General features: G+C 51.7%; 1 protein-coding gene and 1 long non-coding RNA gene across 12 annotated transcripts in view; both read left to right on the top strand.

The window, feature by feature from the left end:
* The window catches only part of LOC105103094 (uncharacterized), a 31,643-nt gene that overhangs the window by 8,520 nt on the left and 2,100 nt on the right, over nucleotides 1–21,023 (top strand). The gene's annotated exons all lie outside the window — the stretch shown is intronic.
* Nucleotides 1,839–16,927, top strand: LOC105103092 (granulocyte-macrophage colony-stimulating factor receptor subunit alpha). 11 transcript variants are annotated; one of them, XM_010996622.3, is made up of 12 exons: nucleotides 1,839–1,995; nucleotides 5,378–5,479; nucleotides 5,963–6,105; nucleotides 6,860–6,977; nucleotides 9,918–10,047; nucleotides 10,140–10,312; nucleotides 12,722–12,855; nucleotides 13,483–13,512; nucleotides 14,080–14,215; nucleotides 15,338–15,434; nucleotides 16,284–16,365; nucleotides 16,737–16,927. In XM_010996622.3, exons 1-12 carry the CDS (start codon nucleotides 1,869–1,871, stop codon nucleotides 16,830–16,832), a joined length of 1,368 nt encoding a protein of 455 aa, XP_010994924.3. In that variant the 5' UTR covers nucleotides 1,839–1,868; the 3' UTR covers nucleotides 16,833–16,927. The 11 variants fall into 11 exon arrangements, with proteins under 11 accessions (XP_010994924.3, XP_031301902.2, XP_031301898.2 ...); XM_031446042.2 differs by having other exon boundaries at nucleotides 16,611–16,743; XM_031446038.2 differs by lacking the exon at nucleotides 16,737–16,927 and adding an exon at nucleotides 16,504–16,723.

Genomic DNA, 21,023 nt, shown 5'->3' with positions numbered 1-21,023 from the left:
AAATATACCACAGCTTCTTTATCCTGTCATCTGTCGATGGACATTTAGGTTGTTTCCATGTCTTGGCTGTTGTAAACAGTGCTACTGTGAACATTGGGGTGCAGGTGTCTTTTTTAATTAGAGTTTTCTCCAGATATATGCCCAGGAGTGGGATTCCTGGGTCATATGATAAGTCTGTTTTTAGTCTTTTGAGGAATCTCCATACTGTTTTCCACAGTGGCTGCACCAAACTGCATTCCCACCAGCAGTGAAGGAGGGTTCCCTTTTCTCCACACCCTCTCCAGCATTTATTGCTTGTGGACCTTTGAATGATGGCCATTCTGACTGCCTTTTTTTTTCCCAGAAATTGACAAGTTTTTCCTAAAATTCGTACAGAAATGCAAGGGATTCAGAATACCCCAAAACAATCTTGAGAGGATCGAGGATGGAGGAGTCCTGCTTCCTTGGAGTGAGGGATGGGCGGTGATTCCCCTTCTCATCCACCAACCCAAACCTTGGTGACCTGTCACCCACCCCGGGGCACATCCAACCCACCCACCCACCTGCCAGCAGCAGCAGTGGAGCGGAGGGTTGGAGCTGCAGGGAATCACGTAACCTTTCGCTCCTCATGTGCCACGTCCTTCCGTACTCAGTATCACAGTGTGACCCATGACAAAGGTTACACCTGACCTTTCATCAAGGTTAAGACATATGGTGTCAGGAAAAAAAAAAAAAAAAAAAACTCAAACCCCAAAGAGAGAAAGTAAAAATGAGAATACATTGTGCCTTCTGTTAAAGTGACAGAGTGTCCAGTTACCAGCAGCCTTGTACTGGCCCCCCAGCCCGTTCCTCCACGCCCTCCCCAGGCAGCCGCAGAAGGGCCCTTGCAAGCCACCCGAGGCCAGGCAGGGTCTCCTTTACTCCCGTGCCCATTGCCCACAGCCTGGTGGATCTCGGAGCGGATCTGAAAAAGTCAGGGCGAAAGCAGAAAGGGTGAATTAGCAGATACACACTACCGTATATAAAATAGATAAACAGCAAGGACCTGCCGTGTAGCACAGGGAACTATATTCAGTTCCTTGTAACAACCTTAATGAAAAAGAATTTGAAAAACAATATATATATAAATGAATCACTACACTGTGTAGCAGAAATGAATGCAACATTGTAAGTCTACTGTACTTCAATTTAAAAAAAAAGGGGGGGAAGGGTCCCAAGAAACAGCACGCCACTTGTGCAGACCATGAGTTTTTGTGCATCCTCTTGGCCGGACCCAGCACCTGCAGGGTCTAAACAGGTAGTGTGCCGGGGTCCCAGAGACCACAGAACCTTGTTACATTCATGGTTCTGTGTTGATTTATTTATCATCTACTTATTTATTTATTTGGTCCAACTCTTGGGAGGAGGTCCTTTTCAACAGGGATGCTCAGAGTGGTCAGGGAGACCAAAGGACCTACCTCGGTGCCTGCTGAGAGCAGACCTGGGAGCCCCCTGGTTGAAGTTTAGGGAAGATAACCTCCTTCTCTGTACCGATGGTGAAGGGGGCAGCGCCACCATGAAGGCGTGTTCTGTCCGGCTGCCTTGCACTTTGGAAAGTTCCAAGGTCAGCTTCAGTCCTTTGAGGATGTCCCCCTCTGCTTCTGCACGGACACCAATGGTTTGAGTGTCCACATGTGTCTCCTGGGCTTGGCTTTTCTCAGCACCTCCTAGGGGGGTGTGTGTGTGTGTGTGTGTGTGTGTGTGTGACTCGGGACCTATCTAACGGGACTCTCTGAGACCACAGGCAGATGACGTATAAGGTTCCCAATTCCCTGTGATGACAAAGACTGGGGAGGAAATTAAGGAGAAAAAAAAAAAAAAGGAAGAGACTGGGTTGAAATGTCCTTGTCATGCAATTGCCACGCGACCTTTGGGACGACAGGGAGAGCTGTCAGGCAGCACGGCCAGATGCGGGCGCGGCGGGGATCAGCGCAGAGGAGCGCAGGTTGGCAGAGGCCTCGTGTCTGGTGCGGTGGGGTAAGCCGGTCCCCTGGACCCTGGGGTCCTCGCAAGTTCCAAGTCACTAGGGGACCGATTCCTGCTTCTGCTGCTGCTGGCAGCTGGCGCCTCAGGTCGGTGAGAACCTGGGTGGGGGGTGGGGATAAAAGCTGCTGGATAAAGGGCACCGAGGTCAGGAGGGTGACGGGGGACCAGTGACCGGACCGCGCGTAGGCGCTGCGTGTTCGGGCCCGAGTCTGCCGGTGGGCAGCGGGAGCTTGCGGAGCTCCCCGGGGCAAAGCCACGCCTGTGCGGGTTGGAACCTGGTTTGGATTTCCTCCAGAAGCTCTGGTGGGTCTGTTCGGAAGCGACGTGCGGTGTCGCTGGGGACCATGGCATTTTCATTACGCTGCCCCAGAGCTCGAAATGCAAGCTTCTCCCAGGGTGCCCGCGCCCCCGCCTCCCCCGCCAGGTGCGTCCTGGGTGCACTGAAGTTGGCAGGTGTCTGAGAGATGGTCTCAGAGCCTTCATCCCCGCCGACATGGATGGGAAGCTGCCATCTGTAAAAGGGGAAAGAAAACCCAGTCTGATGAAAACCAAAAGAAGAAGGGAAAGTGGTTACAAAACGCAAAAAAGACGGCGTGGTTGCGTTTTAGGGAAATGCTCAGAGTGGACAAGTTCATCAAGACAAGGCACATGGGGGTTCCGAGGGGCTGGGGGAGGGAGTGACTGATTACAATTATACTCCATGTGAATTTTGCCTCAATTTTTTTTTTTTTAAATGGAGGCAGAAAAATAAAATAAAACCAGATCTCCACATTGGAGCGGGTACCAGGAGCTGCCTCGTGGGGTGGGAGTGAGAGTCACACCAGGGACCGGCTGCACAGGACGGGCACCCTGATAAATCCCAGGGGATGGTTACTTCGAGCTGCGCCTGAATTCCCCTGGGGGATTTTCTCAGACTCCTCGTAGCCGTCGGCTACAATGAACCCATTATTTAAATCGGCAACTTCCTTGTGGATTTCTGTGTCCCTTTGTGGTACGTGAGAACTCAGTTTTTTTTTTTTTCTTCAAGTCAAGTTTGCAGAAGTTTCTTATTTTACCCCATCACAATGAGCAAGAAAAAGCCAAGCTGAGCTCAGAGGAAGCTGGATGGGGAACCATCCTGCGGAGTGTCTGTGGACCTGAGAGCGAGCGTACCCGCGGGCGCCAGCTGCACATCCGCCCCCCGGGGGAGGTGCAGCGGGAGACTCTCAGGAGAAAGGTGGACCCAAGACGCTGAAGGGCGGAGGGACAGGTGGTGGAAAATGCAGGTGGTACAACCGGAGAGCGCGAAGACGCCTCAGAATGTGGCCCTCCCCGCCCCGCCCGCTGCCCGTCCCCCTCCTGACTAAGGGCCGCTCAGCTCAGACCACAAGGGCATTGCACAAAGTGCAGATGTGAAAATTAAGGCAGTGGCCCCGAGCGGACAGAGGAGCAGAGCGGACCAGCCCAAGGAAGGACCTCCCCCAGGGCCTCCGGGGGTGCAGGGTGGGGGCCCCCCGCCCCACCCAGCGCAGAGCGTCGGGGACAAGACACGGAGGAAGGCTGGGTGTGGCCATGTCCAGCTTGCAGGTGGAGGAAGTCGCTGCTTCTCCATCCCCTGCGGACATGCGATGCGAACCAGGTGGGGAGGTTGGACTCGGGTCTGGTCTCTGGCTTTTATTTCCTCCCTGGTAGCAAGTGAGGTTCCCTGGGGGGCCCGGGGGGCACTCAGGGAGGTTGGGAAAGGACGCCGGTTCACGGAAACAGCAGGGAATTAAATGAAGGAGGTGCAGGCGACTTCTTGGAAGAGACGGTGTGGGGTGTGAGGAAAGGGTGGCCTGGGGCTCATGGATGCTCAGCAGACTGGGACCGCAGTGACCTGGTCTCTGACAGGGGGTGGCCCAGGTGCTGACGGGCTGGGGGGTTGGAGGTACCAGGACAGCTGGGGTGAAGGGGACGGTCTTTGCCAGGGGAGATGGCTCATGGGAGTTGGGGAGGTCACCTTGAAGATGCCACGTCACCCAGGGCGACCCAGGGAAAGGGCGGAATTCCACAGAGAACGCAGGCCAGCGGTCAGCTGATGGTGGGTCCTGTAGGTGGGCAGGAGGCCTTGGCAGAGGGCGAGGGAGCCCTCTGGGTGGGGCTGGAGCCCAAACGCACTGAAGTGGGACTGCGTGATAGGGAGACACCGTGTCCTCGGGTGGGAGCAGAGCTTCAGCTGAGCCCAGCAGAAGAAGAGTCTCTGAAGACAGGATGGAGATATGAGGATGAAGGGATGGAGGGGCAGTAGTGGTGGGCGTGATGGGCAAGACCTCCAAAACCGAGAAACAGGACAGGATGGGACAGGAAAGAAATGAATGGATGGGTGGGTGGGTTGATGAGTGGATGGGTGGGTGGGTGAGTAGATGGCTGGCTGGCTGGATGGATGGAGGATGGATGGATGGGTAGTTGGATGGATGGATGGATGAAAAGAATCACCACAACCAAAAATGTTTTTGGGGCAATGTTGGGCAGACCCTCAGATGTCACCCTGAACCCAAGGCGACGATCAGGTGTTTCCTGTGTAGTGCGGCTTTATCCCAGTAGAGCATGGTGCTTTTGCAGCACTGTTTTTTTTTTAATGTTAATTGACTTTATTTGTTTAGGGCAGTTTTCAGTTTACAAAAACACTGGGTGGAAAGTACAGGGGATTCCCTGGATCCACTGCCCGTTTGGTACGTCCTGGACAATGGATGGGCCAAGTCTGACACATTATTCTTGACAAAAGCTCATAGCTTGCATTAGGGGTCACTCTTGATGTTGGACATTCTATGAGTTTGGACAAATGAATAATGATGTGTATCCCCCATCACTGTGTCATACAGAGTTTGGGCTTCCCCAAATACATTACCGAGAGAGATCCCTCCATCCCATGGGCTCTGGAGAAAGGATGTGGAAGTCAGGTCTCCCCAAATACACTGCATGGAGGGACCCCCGTCATGGATTCTTGAGATAGGGTATTTGAGACAGGTCTCCCCAAAGGGACCGCACAGAGAGACCCCCGCCCACAGGCATGGTACGTGGTGTCTCATTGCCTTTGACCTGGGAGCTGTTCCCCTCAGGTTACAGACCAGCATGAAGCCAGACAGTGTGAGTGACTCACCCAAAGTGATGCAGAGGGTGACAGGGAACGCTGGATCCGGTCCCCAAGACTCAGGACAGGCTCTCGGTTCTGGGGCCACCTGTGAGGCTGATTTAAGCCTTTAAACCCTCTGTAGGCAACAGTGACCCAGGCTGGCCAGCTCACCGTGCTGACCATCACCCTGGAGGGGGTCCTGTGTCTTTTTCCCTAGACCATCTTCCCAGGGGAGCATCGCAGGTCTCCGTGTCAAGACCCCACGATTTTCTTTCCCTCCAGTGCTTCCACGTCCTGTGGGCAGCCCCACGTGTCTCCTGGTGATCACCATTCTGCTGTCCCTGCTGCTGGACCCCGCATTCCTCCTGACCCAGGGGCACCAGGGTAAGTCCACAAAGGTGCTTGACCTCCTTCTGCAGCCCCCGTCCCCACAACCCTGGCTTCTGGGGATGCATCCTAATGCCTGGATCTGATCTCATTTTATCTCCGTACGTGACGGTCCACCCGCATCACACGTCCTGTCGTGCTCCCCCTTCCTCGTGATGGGAATGCTCTTCCAGCCACTCTGCAGACACAGGGGACGGTGGCCGACCCTTACTATGGCAAGATCTGAATAAATGGCCTTCGCTCCTTCTCCCTTGGTCGGTCTTCATGTATTTCCATGGAGATGGAGAAAGGGCAAGGACATCCAGACAAGAAGGAGGGATGGAAAAGGGAGGAGACAGTGAGGATGTCTCGGGGCTGCCTGGGTGACAGGGGGAGGGGACATCAAGTCCCAACCCCCCTGTGCTCTGACAAGCCTTGGGCTGTGTCCATTGAGGGGCAACGGAACAGTCATTTTCTGAATCCAGTGGCTACATCTTTCAGATCTTCCAAGCGTGGAACCGAACTCCAGTCTAAATGTGAAATTTGACCCCAAGAAAATGCAATTAACTTGGGACTGCAAGGAAAACACTACCAGCGGGCACTGTGTGATGACTCACAAGGAGAAAGGACAGATTAAGAAACAGGTACGATGGGGTGGATGCACTCAGCCGCTGTCCTTTGTCCAACGCTCATCAAGCAGGACAACAGCAGGTATGAATGAAAAACACACGAGCAACATTGGGACGTGTCTGGGAGTCACGGTACCAGGAGCACGAGGGAGGTGCGGGCTCGTGGCCAGTGGGCTGATTCCCTGGGAGACCCCATTCCCTCTTTGGGCATCCCTTTTCCAACTGGCCTGGGGGCTCCTGGCTGCTAGGAACGCCAGCCTTCTGCTTGGTTGGTCCACAGGGCAGACTTAACCCTGATCAGCTCTCCCTGTTGAATGAATACAAAGTAAGCAGATTGAATTGGATACAATACAAACATGACACCCCTGAGAGAATGGTGAGCACGAGATAGGATAAGAAAACTCAATCCCATAAAAGAGACCGTGAGGCTCCGTAAAGTTTAAAGTGACGAGGGCTCTCGCTACTCACGTTGTGGTCCATCCGCATCCCTTGGGAGCTTGTGAGAAGTGCAGAGTCCCAGGCCCCACCTGGGACTCACAGAACCAGCATCTGCATTTTCACAAGATCCCCGGTGACTGACGGCACATTAAAAGGTGCGCGCTATTCTGAACCTCTGAATGCTGCTAGTTGACCTCTTCCAAAAGAAGGTCCCTGGGGGAGATTTCACAGAAGGAGGTGGATGGCACCATGGGGTGGATGCAGGAGTAAACATCATGATGAAAGGAAAGAAGGCTGTTTCCTAACCCGCTGGCTGGTTGCATCTTTTCAGATGAAACGATGTCAGTGCACCTTTCAAGACAATTCTCTCCATGGGGGAGTCACGCTCACGGTTGAAGTATATGTCAACCAAAGACCAATTTCAGAAACACTGGTCTACACTAATCCAGGTAGGGAAACCGTGCCCATAATCTTTGTGCACCCCACTAACATCAGAATAGACCTCCCCTCTTTCTTCAGCTTTATGGAGACATAACTGGCACATAGGAATTGTGTATAGTTAAGGTGTCCATTTGATGTTTTAATACACGTAGACCTTGTGAAAAGATCACCACAGTCACGCTATTAACATATCCGTCCTGTCACGTAGTTCGTTCGTATGTCGTGAGAACACTTGAGATCTACTTCCACTGAATTTTGAGTGAACAATACAGAATCGTTAACTACAGTCACTATGCTATGAATTAGATCCCTAGAAATTATTCATCTTATAACTGGAAGTTTGTACCATTTGATCAATATCTCCCCATTTCTCCCACTGTCCCTTGCCCCTGGTAAGCCCCATTCTGCTCTCTGTTTCTATGAGTTTTCTTTAGATTCTGTACGTAGTGCTATTTAACGGTACTATGTCTTTTATTTAGCATAATACCTTCCAGGTCCATCCATGTTGTTGCAAATGGTGGATCATCCTTCCTTTTACAGGTGCATAATATTCCTCTGTGTCTGTGTCTGTGTGTGTGTCTGTCTGTGTGTGTGTCTGTCTGTTTGTGCGTGTGTTTGTGACATCTTCTTTATCCGTTCACCCATGCATGGACACTTGATTTGTTTCCATATCTTGGCTACTGTGAATAACGCTGCAATGAACGTGAGGATACAGCTATCTCTTCGAGATCCAGGTTTTAATTCCTTTGGATGTACACTCAGAAAAGGCATTGCTGGATCCTCTGGTAACTCTATGTTTTATTTATTTTTTTTTTTTGAGGAACCTCCATACTGTTTTCCACAGTGGCTGCACCCATTGACCATCCCACCAACAGTGCACAGTGGTTCCCTTTTTCTCCACGTCCTCACCAACACTTATTATTTCTTGTCTTTTTGATGATGGCCATTCTGACAGGTGTGAGGTCCTATCTCGTGGTGGCTTTGATTTGCGTTTCCCTGATGATGAGTGATGCTGAGCATCTTTTTTGTGTACCTGTTCACCATCTGTATGTCCTTTTTGGGAAAAAAAAATGCCTCTTCGAGTCTTTTGCCTGTTTTTTTAATCATATTATTTGTTTTTTTAAAAATGTGTTTTCTGCCATTGAGTTGTTTGAATTCCTTATATATTTTGGATCTTAATTCCTTATCAGATAATACGGTTTGCAAATATTTTCTCCCACTCCATAGGTTGAGTTTTCACTCTTGATTGTTTCATTTGCTGTGTTTTTAGTTTGCTCCAAGCCTAGTTTCCTATTTTTGTTTTTGATGTTAAATCCAAAAAAAAAAAAAAAAATCATTGCCAGGAGCAATGTCAAGAAGCATTTTCCTTATGTTTTCCTCTAGGAGTTTTACAGTTTCAGGTCTTCTGTTTAAGTCTTCAATCCATTTTGACTCGATTTCTGTATATGGTGTGAGATACGGCTCCAATTTCATGCTTCCGCGTGTGGATATATAGTTTTCTTATTATCCTTTAGTGAAGAGACTCATCCTGTCTCTCTTGTGTGCTCTTGGCAGGCTTTTCAAAGATCAGTAGACTGTGAGTGTGTGAATTTACTTCTGGGCTGTCTAATAGGTTTCATTCATCGATATGTCTATTTTTACGCCAGCATAGTACAGTTTTAGTTCCTGTAGCTTTGTCATATATCCTGGGATCAGGACACGGGATGTTCCTAGCTTTGTTCTTCTTACAGAAGATTTCTTTGCCCATTTGGAGTCTTGTGGTTCCATATGAATTTCAGGATTTTTTTTTCTATTTCCTTACAGGACATCATTGAGATTTTGATAGGCATTGCCTTGATATATAGGTCACTTTGGTGAGTGTGGACATTTTAACATTATTGATTCTTTCAATCCATTAACACAAGGTGTCTTTCCATTTTCCATTTATCTATGTCTTTTTTCATTTCCTGCATCCATGGTTTACACTATTCAAAGCACAAGCCTTTCACCTCCTTGGTTAAGTACATGCCTAAGTCCTTTATTCTTTTCATGGCTGTTGTAAAGTAGATTGTTTTCTTAACTTCCTTTTCGGACAGGTCATTGTTACTGTATGGAAATGCCCCTGATTTTTCTATGGTGATTTTGTATCCTGCAACTTCACTAGATATATTAGTCTTAATTTTTTTTTTTTTTTTTGGTTTAGTCTTTAGGATTTTCTATGTATATGATCCTATCATCTGCAAGCAGATGATCTGACTGCTTCCTTTCTGACTTTGATGACTTTATTTCTTTTTCCTGTCTAATTGCTCAGGCTAGGATTCCTAGCACTATGTTGAATGAGTGGTGAGATTGGGCATCCTTGTCTTGCACAGGATCTTAGAGAAAAAGCTTTCAGTTTTTCATTGTTGAGGATCAGCTCAGATGTGGGCTTTTCATGTTTGACCTTTATTGTGCTGACGTTAGTGGAAGGTTTTCTTTATCATGAGTGAATGTTACATTTTGTCAAACACTCTTTCTGCATCTACTGAGAAAATGATGTGGTTTTTCCTTTTTGACTCTGTCAATGCAGTGTCTCACATTAATTGATTTGCATATGTTGAGTCATTCTTACGTCTGAGGGCTAAGTTCTACTTGGTGATGTACTGGAATCCTTTTAACATGCTGTTAGATATGGTCTGTTAGCTTTTTGTTGGGGATTTTTACATCTATGTTTATTAGAGATATTGGCCTGTAATTTTCTTTCCTTGTGTTTCTGGTTATTTTTTTTTTTTCTGGCTTTGGTATCAGGGTGATGCTGTCCTCATAAAGTGATTTTAAAAGGGTTCCCTTTTCTCCTGTTTTTGAGAAGAGTTTGAGAAGGATTAGTAATGATTCTTTGAATGCTGGGTAGACATGCAAACCATGAAGCCATCTGGCCCATCCCCCTTTAAAGCTCATGTACAAATGATTTCGTTTCTGCCTCTTCCCAGGCAAGGAGGGCACAGCTGCCCAAAACTTCTCCTGTCTTGTCTACAACGCGGATTTCATGAACTGCACCTGGGCAAAGGGCCACGCCGCCCCCGATGACGTCCAGTATTTTTTGTATATACGAAACTCGACGTAAGTGTTGGCCATATGTAGACAACCCTGAGAAATACAGCAAAGAAAGAAAAACGCCCTGATTGTTCTCTGAACGCTTTGGAATCTTACAGGAGAAAAGGTGAAAGAGAATGTCCTCATTACCTAACAGACGCGGGAACAAACGTGGGATGCCATCTCCAAGACCTGTCGGGATTAACGTCGTACAACTACTTCCTCGTCAACGGTACCAGCCGAGAGACAGGAATCCAGTTCTTTGACTCGATCCTGTTGTTAAAGGAAATAGGTGAGAACAATCACCTGTAACTTAACGACAGCTTAGTAGGTCCGACAGAGTTTGCGTTGAAATCTACCTAAGTCCCCTGGAGATGCTGTGACAAGACGGCCACAAACGGGGAGGCTGCACACAATGGAAACGTACTGTGTCACAGTTATGGAGGCCAAAAATCCAAAAGCAAGGCGTTGGCAGGGTGTGTCTGAAAGAACATCTGTCCCCATGCCTTCCTCCTAGCTGCTGGTGATGGCCAGGAATCCTTGGCTTATAGACACATCTCCCCAGCCTCTGTCTGTGTCTTCACATGTCCGTCTTCCCTGTGTGTCTCAAGCCTCCCTTCTCCTTCCTCTTATAGGGACACTAGACATTGGATTTAGGGCCCATCCCCACCCAGAATGACCTCCTCTCAAGATCCTTCATTACATCTGATCTTATTTCCAAATAGAGTCCCATCATGAGGTCCCAGGTGGACATGAATTTGGGAGGAACACCCAACAAACTAGTACAAGCGTAATTATAGGATCTGCTTACTCTAGGGCTTGCCAAGTTTACGGATGCTTTCTTTCCATTTGTTCGTTTCTCTTAATCTTGTGGGAAAATATGGCCATTCCCCCAAAACAGAGGCCAACTAAAAGGCACTCCCCCATCCTTTCACTCTGAATCAAACGCAGTGACAGGATACACCTGCACTGCTAGCGGGCCTCCTCCACCCCTGAGGAAGCGAGGGCCCTTCCGATGCCCCCACGGTCCCCGGTCCTGGTCCTGGCTCAGCCTGGACATGCACGAGTTTTGCCTGCAGCCAACAGCAAAGTTCCTACAGCACAAAAGGGTGGCCATTCAGACCACGAGGTGGGGAATGCTGGCCCATTCGTGGGCCTCCCCCACGTGGTAGCAGACACAGATTTCTCTTGCCTTTTTAGGGGACTCCGTCAAATGAGTCCCTAAATGTGAGAGACTGTTACCCTAGAAGAAGAGGTGCGTAAGCTCAGTGTCCCTTCCCCATGGCCTGCTCTACGCGTTTCTTCCATCTGGCTGTTCCTGAGTTATATCCTCTTGTAATAAGTCACTGATCTCGTAAACAAAATGTTTCCTGCGTTCTGTGAGCAACTCTTGTTTAGAAAATTAACTGGACCCAAGGAGGAGGTCAGGGGAGCCTTTGATCTACAGCTGGTGGGTCGGAAGCACAGGGGATGGCCTGGATGCGGGATCGGCGTCTGAAGCAGGGGCTGTCTTGTGGGACTGTGGAATCTGACGCTGTCTCCAGGTAGATTGTGGCAGAATCGAGTTGAGCTGTGTCCGAGAATTGCTCGGTGGGGTCGGGGGTACGAAGCCTTACCACATCAGAACTGGGTGGGGAAGCCCAAATTCAGATCACAGCGACCAGCCAGAGACGTCCTGTCTCTTGCTTTGTTCTGAGCTGGGAAAACCCAGCGTGCGTTTCCTGGCCATAACACGCCGCGCCTGGAAAGCTGAAGGTGATCAGATGTACTCGTTGGACGTGGAGTCCACGAGATGCACAGGCACAAGAGAAAGGGCACACGGCCGAGTTGCCCGAACGTACCTTCTACAGGTTCCAATAACAGAATCGAGTCATCGGCTTTTATACTGGGACGGACACCAGTCAAAGTGGAATCAGACACAGGGCTCCCAACCTGCTGGTGGCCCGCGGCCATGGCGGTGGGGTCACTGTTCGGGTATCCAATCGCTGTTGAAGGACGCTGGAGTCCCTTGGTCTTTTCAGAGATGCATCAACTCCAGCAGGAGGCAACCATGACTTTATTAGCTCCAGGAGGACCCAGTTCCTCCAAGCCCCCATCTTTCCCTCCTTCCTTCATTTTCGGGGTCTGTGTGATCCCCAAACCTGCTGCACCAACAGGTGTTTATTCGATCGAACCTAGGCAGATGCCAGCTCCTGTCTCCCCTTAGAATCTGGACACCTCCCAGATAGTCTGACCTCCTCCGCCCATCCTGGACCACTAGTAATTCACTTTTTTTTTTTTAACCAGCTCCTTCTCTTCTCTCCAGAGCTCTGCTCCAGGCTGGCCTCTTGAAGACAGTCCCATATGCCAACCTACTATGCCTTCTCTTGCAAAACCAACCCCGTGTTTCTACCTGCAGGCTCACTGATCCCAGGGCATGTTCCAGGCCTGTTAAAGCTACAGACGTCTCAAAGCAGCCTCTCTCCTGCCCTTCCAAACCCATCACCGCCTCCCTCCCAGGGTCTCCGTGAACGCTAAATTCCTCCCTTCTGCACATGGTGGTCTGATGGCCATCTTCCCCAAAGACAACACTCAGACCCACCCCTGCCTCCTGGTGACTTCGGGGAGCTACCGTCACGGTCAGGATGGCAGACCGGGGTCCCCCTCTGTGGCCCAGGGGAAGCACTCCAGATCAGAGGTGTATGCCGGCTTCTCATTACAGAGAGATACAGTCCACCCCACAATATCACTGTAAACTGCAACGAGTCACACTGCCTCGTCCGGTGGGAAAAGCCCAGGACCCGGAAAAACTGGTCCAACAGGGAGTTCCAGTACCAGCTGGACATATGGAGACAGGTGAGTGGACTCTGCTCTGAGCAGAGCACCGAGCCTCAGGAGGCATGGCGGCAGCCCCCGTGGCCACCGCGAAGCCCTGGGGCAGGAGAGGTGGGCTCAGAGTGGGGGAACAGCTGGGAAAATTCAGGGTCTGCCCTGTGTCCAACCGGAGCCAGTGTAGACAGGGAGGAACCTCTGCTCCAAGCCCACCTGGGCCCAGTGTAGACAGGGAGGGGCCTCTGCTCCAAGCCCACCTGGATCCCTATTAGGATTCATCCGCAGCTGAAGTTCAGAAGCAGCATGATCAGAAGGCACCCTCCCTCCTGTGTGCACACTCCCTCCCTCCACGTGGGGTCCCCTCCAGGGGACAGGTGAACAGACAGAGATAACGCTTGGCTGCGCCATGACTGTTCTGGGTTTCCCTGACTCCACTAAAGGGGAGATCGGGTGAGACCTGCAAAAAGCCTACAAAATGGAGAGAAGTCAACACTGCATCTCTTTTTTCCAACATCTTTTTTTTCTTTTAATTTTTTAATGGAGGGACTGGGGATTGAACCCTGGACCTCATGCATTGCTAAGCATGCGCTCTACCCCTGAGCTACACCCTCCCTCCTAAACATTCTATCCTGTTTGTTTTTTTTTTCCTAGAGTAATTCTGGACACAGTGAAAATCAACTGGTGAGTTACGACTCTGATCCAAAAGATCACCCTTGTGGCTTAACGGTCCAGTGTTTGTCAGTGGACACAGGCCAGCTGAAAACTTGGCCCAGCAGTGGCCAGGATGGGGCTGGGCTGAAAAGCAGAGGATGGAGGTTCCTGACAGCAGTGTCCAGCCAGTGATTAGGGGCAGTTCCAGTAGCCTCGCAGGCTGGGGTCTCCCTCTCTTTTCCATGGCAGTGAAGAAAGATTCCTTGGAAAAACTGAAACAGGCAAAAAAAAAGAAAGAAAGAAAGAAAAGAAAGAAAAGAAAATATTCCTTGCAGTGTTTAGGACATGATTGCTTCCTTCAAAACCCCTCTGAAGGCAGAGAATCAAAGAACTTTTTGTTAATCTTTTCTAAGTTCCACTGCCACTGTGGACTCAGTATCTTCTTCTGTCCCAGTGAGGAGGTGAACGTTCACGCCCAGGTGGGGAGGGCGTGCCCTGGAATCTTTGATCTATTTCAGTTAACCGACTTTCAAGACATCCTCGCTCCTTTTCTCAACACCAGCACCAACTCGCTCTCACTTTCCGTTTCCCCTAAAGATCGTGGTGTCTGGCGACTCAGAAAATCGATACAACTTTCCGAGCCCAGAGCCCAGAGGCACACAGATGGTGAAGATTCGAACGGCAGATGCCCGGAGAGCCCACTGGGGCGACTGGAGCCAGCCCGTTCAGTTCGGTACGTGTCCCCAGGGCACCCCTGGAGAGGTCGGGCATCCTGAATTCATCTCCGCGCCGTCGTTCCAGGAGGAGGGTCCTGTCCACAAGCCTCTGCCTGCGCCTTTGTCCCCCTGGTTCCAGCAACAGCTAATGAGAGGGGCCCCTTAATCATCACGGAAAGCCTCCCTAAGCCCCCGCCCGACCAGGGAACGTCCATCCATCCTGGTCGCCTCCGGGAGCCATGGCTCCGCAACCCTGGTCAGGATACAGCTTACGTCCAAACTGGGTCTGTTTCCTCCTAACCCAAGGGGGCTGTTCCAGGACCTGAATTAGCGACAATTTTAACAACTTCCTCCTAATTTCTATTTATTGGCAAGAATTTAAAGGTCTGCACCTAAAGCCATCCTGGTGGTTAGGAATCCAACTTCCCTCACCTCGCAGCTCGCAAACAAGGGCAGCATTTTAACACGTGGTGTACACATACAGCTGTTTGTTTGGGTCCCCCCCGAAACTGGTCCGAGATCAATGCATTTTATCCCTGCCGCTGTAGAATTGGTAAGAAACACGTATTCAGCAATATTTTATAAGCTGAAAGCGGTGGGTGAGTACAATACGGAATCGATTTGCAGTCTTGGATTTGGCAGTGGATTCGGCAGTGGATTCGTAGCTATGACAGCAAAACCAGGAATGATAGAAGCAGGGAAAAAAAAAAAAAGAAGGGTAAATCGGACTTCACTAAAAAAAAAAACTCTGCTCAGGGCAGAGTTCATGCTTAGAATGAAGGACGTCCTGGGTTCAGTCCCCAGCACTGCCATTAAAAACCAGTAAGTAAATAAAGCGAATTACGGCCCCCAAAATAAACAAGCAAACAATTTTAAAAGGAATTAAGAATAAAAAGTCTTGTGCAGCAAAGGACACTTTCAAAACAGTGTTTTGGGTCTGCGGGCTCCGGGGGTCAGTGGGTCACGAACGTGTTTCTGGGGAAGTTCCAGGCTGGGGTCCCTTCTCCGCGGTTCCCTCCTGCGCCTGCACGGTTGCTCCCCCGGGAGCAGGTAGGAAACGAGCTCGCGGGCCAAGGGACAACCGAGCGCTCGGCCCCGGGGGCACCTGGCTCGTCCCCACCTCGCTCTCTCCCCTCCAGGCTCTGAAGAGCCGGAATCCAGCCTGGTGCTCGTGTACGTGCTGGTGGTCCTGGGGACCCTCGCGGGCGGCCTGGCCTGCGGCTGCCTTTTCAAAAGGTAACCCCGGCCGTCCACGGGGGGCGTCTCTGCTCAGCGGGCGGGGGACGGTGCTTCCTCCAGAGCCAGCCCGTTCGTCTCACAAAGAACCGGCTGAAACCCCAAGTGGTCCAACCACGGTCGGGTGTGTGGGTTTTCTGGGTGTCTGGGAAACGGGGAGGACGTCGGAGAGATGGAGAACCAGCAGCGAGGGGCTCCGAGGCCGCTCACAAAGCCCGCGGACGCTGCACCGTCCGAGCTGGTCCAGCTGGTGACCAGCGAGGCTCCCACCCCGCCCCCAAAGGGACGCACGTCCCCCGATATTTCCGCAGCGGCCGGGCCTGGCACACCCGTCCAGCCCCCACGCCTGCCAGACACCGGACGGCTCGGCTCCGCTGTGCTCACATCCCTGCCTTCAGCCTCTCGGACCCACTGGGCCTCCCGGAATGTCCCCCCTTCTCCCCCCCCCCAGCTTTCCTCTCCCCCAGGCGAGTCATCCCGGCCCTGGGCTGGCAGCCAGCCCCGCCACAGGCACCTGCGCAGGCGTCTCCCGCGGCTTTTCCAGCGTGCGGCCCCTCCAAGCGGCCCGCGACCGGACACGGCCCCCACTCCCATCCCTGCACCCAAGGGACGGAGGGAAGGTTCTAGAAAGACCATCCTGGGCATCACTAGGTAGACTCATGGTGTCCCCTGTTTTCTCCCATGACCCAAGATCAGAGTCGGTCCTTCTGTGATTCCTAAACGAAGTTGTTCCGAAGAAATGAGCCCAGACGGTGTGTTTGCACGGAGCAGGACGGCGCGTCCCCTTCGGGTGCAAAAGGGGCTTGGCCATCTCGGTCTTTTTTCTTGACCCGTTCCTTGTCTCACCAGGTTCCTGGGGTCGCACAGTTTATTCCCGCCAATTCCAAGGATCAGAGACAAACTGAAAGATGACCATCAGATTGACCACCAGGTACGTACGGGGTTGGGATGGAGACGGAGGTGGGAACAGCGACCCGGTAATCTCGTCCGTGTTCACACAAAGGGGACCACAGGATGTGGCTGGAGTGTCCCGTGTCCTGCTCACCGGCCGGTTCCCCGGGACCTCCAGGGTCCCGCCCACCTCACAAGGCCAGGACGAGCCACGTCCCCCCACCGCCTCCAACTCCGTGCTGTCCCACCTTCTGCCGACCCATCGCTCAGATGTCCGTCTCCCAGGCTGTCCTGTGCCCGCCGGCTACACGCTCCTACTCGGAACCCCGCGCGGATCTCCGTCTTAAACCCCCACGGCTGCCGCTCCCGGGGCCCCTGAGGACCTGACCCCCCCACCCTTCTCCCCGTCAGATACTCTCCGAGAAGTTCACCTGTGATGCAGAAATGGGTGACAAGGAAGAGATCTTAACCGTGACGGAGGTCGCAGAAGCCCCAGCGAGCCCGTGAACTTCACTGAGGCTTCCGCTCCCGGGACTTCCTGGAAATTGTTGGTTTTTTAAAACTTTTTCTAATTAAAAATATATTTTGTTTAATATTTTTAATGTTGGTTTTCTTCAACTGTTTTGAGCCTTTTTTTATACCTTTTTTCTTTGTTTTGCTCTAAAAAATAATAGGTATGTTTTGCAAGCCCGAGGAGGGGTGGTGGGAGCCCTGATTTGTAGCCAGTGGGCCAGCAGTCTGAGCAGCCTGGGACTCCCGACGGGGGTCTGAAGGCAGTGGGGTCTGGGGAATTGCAGAGCCGGTTGTTGGACTTGGAAAATTGCCCAGAAGGCCTCTCACACCCACGTGCAAAAGCATCAAACTGGACACAGAGCGGCTGGGCGTCTTGCTGCGTGGAAGTTAACACGTCGAGATGAATGAGTTCTTTCCCGGGCCGCCCGTGGGCACTCGGGACCCGTATCCCTCCGTGGCCACAGTGCTGACCGGCCCCTGAATCCCGTTCCACCCTCCCCCGCATCCCGTTCCACCCTCCCCCGGCCCCGCTCCGGGCGGTGACGCCCGCTGGACAGCCCCGTGGGGCGCCCAGGCTGCAGGGACCCGTCCCGCCAACCCGCCTCTGCCGGCCGAGAGGCTCGGGCTGACATCGTGGGCTGCGCCGTGGCGGCCTTGGGCTCCCGCAGGGAATCAGTGACGGCAGGAACAGTTTCGGGGACTGGCCGACCGCCGCGTTGCCCCACAGGGTGTGCAATGCAGGCCCAGGGGGACCAGCCATCTCCCCGTGTCCTCTCCCGTGGATGGACCCCTCTCAGGGCAACTTTGCAGCTGGTGTCAGTCCCGTCCCTAAACAGGCAGAGGATGCATTCGGTCAGCAGACACTTACTGGACACCAGTTTGTGCACCCACCGGGCTCTGTTTTATGCTCGGACGGTGCCTCGGGGACACTGGGTTGGGGGGCAGAGAAAAACTCCCCACCCCGATGGAGCTGCCTTCCCAGGGAGGAAGCCGACCGCCGGTCGGAGGAGGAAGTGGGCGGCGTGTGGGTGACGCGCTCCGAGGGCGGGAGAGGAGACGGGGCACGTGCGATTCTGGAGAAGCCGTTTGAAAAAGGTCCTGGAAAACACTGCATCTGAGGAGAGCCGTGGGGGCCGGGGGGCTGGGCCGTGGGCTGCTGGGAACTCGAAGCGAGTCCCAGCGATGACCACACTTCAGCGTGAAGCCTGTCCGCGTGGCTCCGGGAGAGGAAGGGCTTCAGCACAACCACACGCCTGTCCTTCTCACGCAAGGGTCAGCCATCACCCCTAATTCCTTGTCACCTTCGTGCAAATTCCTCAGGGCTGTGTCTTGATCGACTTCCCGAGGCATCTTTTTACAGCTAGTCAGTTTGCACCAGGACCCAGGGGTCCACGTGTGGCACATGGACGTGTTTGGTTCGTGCACTGCAAACCTCTTTGATCTGTACGTTTTCACTCCCTGCCCTGGAAGTTCTATTCTCTTGCCGTCTGTGTGAGGAAGCAGCCAGGTTTGGGCTGATGGCTTGAGCCGTGTGCAGCCATGGGAACAGTCACTCGCGGAAGGAGCTGACTTCCCTAGAGGTGGGTGCTCAGGTTATTTCTAATCTGAGTCTCCCGAGGGTAATGCCCCACGTTCCCTGAGCACTTACGTGTCCGGGAGCACGCGGGGGTCTGCACACCTGTCGGTGAGCTTATGTCCTGCTGTGGGGCATCTCCTGCCTCTGCCTCTTCCAGACTTTGCACGTCTCTTCCCTGGGAGCAGCAGGACCCCGTGATGCTCAGAGCAGTTCGCCACTTTCGAAGGCTCAGCGCAGCCTTGCTGGGAAGCCATCAACCTAGGGGAAGAGCCATGCCTTAGGGAGGTCCCCTACCTCCGTGTCCATGGAACAGTGTCCTGGGAACCATCTGGGGGTGTCCCAGAGGAGCCCAAGAGCCAGCCGAGAAGCTGAAAGGAAAAGACCCTTGTGAGCTACTTTTTTTTTTCATTTTTCAATTTTATTAGGTAGAATTGTTACGATTTGACTGCACACATACACTATATTGCATGCAAATACATATACACAGTATACTGCACATATGTTTTTAAGTGTACATACAGGTACCATTCATTGTTTCTAAGAATGTTTAGAGAACTGAAAGCTACTTTGAAACTATAGCAGTCAGGGTTCTCCAACAGGGTGGAGATTTTTATTAGATAGATACATTGATGAAGGACAGACAAATGACTGATACAGAGATAGTGAGGTAGATAGAGTCAGATATGACAGAAAGATAGCTGATAGATAGATAGATAGATAGATAGATAGATAGATAGATAGATAGATAGATAGATAGTTGTATGGATGGATGGATGGAAGGTTGGATGGATGGATGGATGGATGGATAGATAATAGATGATTGATAGATCATTAGGTACAGGTTTGAGAGACAGGCTACAGATTAGAAACAGGTGTGGAGACATATGGACTTACAGAAGGTGAGATACAGAGATATTCAAATAAATATATATATATAGAGAGAGAGACTTACTTACACAGTTGGCTCCCTGTATGCATAGATGCAGAAGCCACAAATATGGACGGCCAGCTGTATACATATGGAGAGTTGTCTGTGGGTGTGTATCTATACACAGAAAGAGATACATATGTGCATATGTATGTGGAGATATCTATTTGGAGAAATATATATACATGGTGACAGGTATAAATATGGAGAGAGATTTATTTCAGGGAATTGGCTCCTGCAGTTGTAGGGCTGGTGAGTCTGAAGTCTGTAGGGCTGGCGGGCAGGCTGCAGTCTCAGCCGGGAGCGGACACTGCCCCCTGGAGGCAGAGTTCCTCCTTCTCTGGGAAACCTGAGCATTTGCTCTTAAGGCCTTCGCCTGATTGGACGAGGCCCACCACACACAGCGTGTCTTCTCTTTACTTCAGGTTAGTTGGTTGTGGACTTGAGTCACACCTACAAAATACCTTCCTAGCCACGCCCCTCCCCACGGGTAAGCGTTTGAATAACGGAGACTCACCTGGGTGTATGGACATAGGTACTGATACCCTGAGACGTGTCCTCCCATGGGGCCGTCCCTGCAGCCTCCAGTGGGTGCCTGCGCTCTTCCTCGGGATACCTCCCAGGTGGATGGACATCTGCCCCCAGCGACTGTGCCCCTGGCATCTGTCCGTCCCCTCAGGCTGTTCTCTGATGACACAGCTCTGTTTGGCGGGGGAATTGGGGGGGGGCTCTTATCATAGCTCATTTGTTCTGCATTTCCTGCTGACGAAACTTCAGGGAACCAAATTGTATGTCCAGGGCCTGAAGTGACCTCTCAGCTCCTGAGCTCTACTTTAGAGGCATGAAGTTCCCCTAAATTGGCCCTCCAGAAGGAAAAAAAAAAAAGTCTTGATTTGTAGAACTGTGGATTCCCGTGGTGTAAATATTCTCAGCGCCACTGACATGCAGCTACCAAAGGTTTGACACAATACCCCCCACCAAAATGTTCTGGCTGGTCACAGTGGCCCCCAGAGTCAGTCCACAGTGGCCGCAGGTCACCCCTGCATCCCCAGTTCACTAAGCACTCCTGTCATTCCCATCCATCTGTCCATTCGCAAAATGTGACCCAGGAAACCTACCTCCCCATCACCTCCTACAACTCCTGGGGCCTCTAATCCCACCCCTTTCCTTCAGGTCAAGACGTCGTTAGAAAGCAAAAGCCACCCAGAAGCCTGAGGGACCAAGCTGCCCTCCCCAGTGACCACATGTCTGCCCATTGGAGGCTGAGAGAGTGCAGGAGGGGATACCCACGGGGTGGGGGCGTAACTGGAAGCACCAGAAGCACATAGAGGGGCGAGAGGGAGAAAGGAACTCGGCAGTACCAACAGCACATTCCTTCCACTTTGACCTTTTGTCCAGATGGCGGGGGGAAAATTCTGTGAACGGAAAAAAAAAAAAAAATTCTGGTAACAGCTACCCAACAGCAAACAGCGGGTGCAGGACCAAGCAGATGAGACAGTGAAATAGAGATATTTTATTTTTAGGGTTGGCACTTTCTATTCCCCCTTTCTTCCCCATTCTGCCTCCCATGCCTTCCTCCCATCTGACCCTTAGCATCTATTAAGTATCGACTTCCCGCATCTAAATAGGACCCGATCGGATATTAGTCATTAACACTTTAGTATGAATTTGCAAGAACAGT

The sequence above is a fragment of the Camelus dromedarius genome, chromosome X, assembly GCF_036321535.1.
Source record: "Camelus dromedarius isolate mCamDro1 chromosome X, mCamDro1.pat, whole genome shotgun sequence".
In the NCBI taxonomy this organism is placed as follows: Eukaryota; Metazoa; Chordata; class Mammalia; order Artiodactyla; family Camelidae; genus Camelus; species Camelus dromedarius.
Note: the sequence above shows the minus strand (reverse complement) of the source record. Positions and strands in the feature narration are given on the sequence as shown.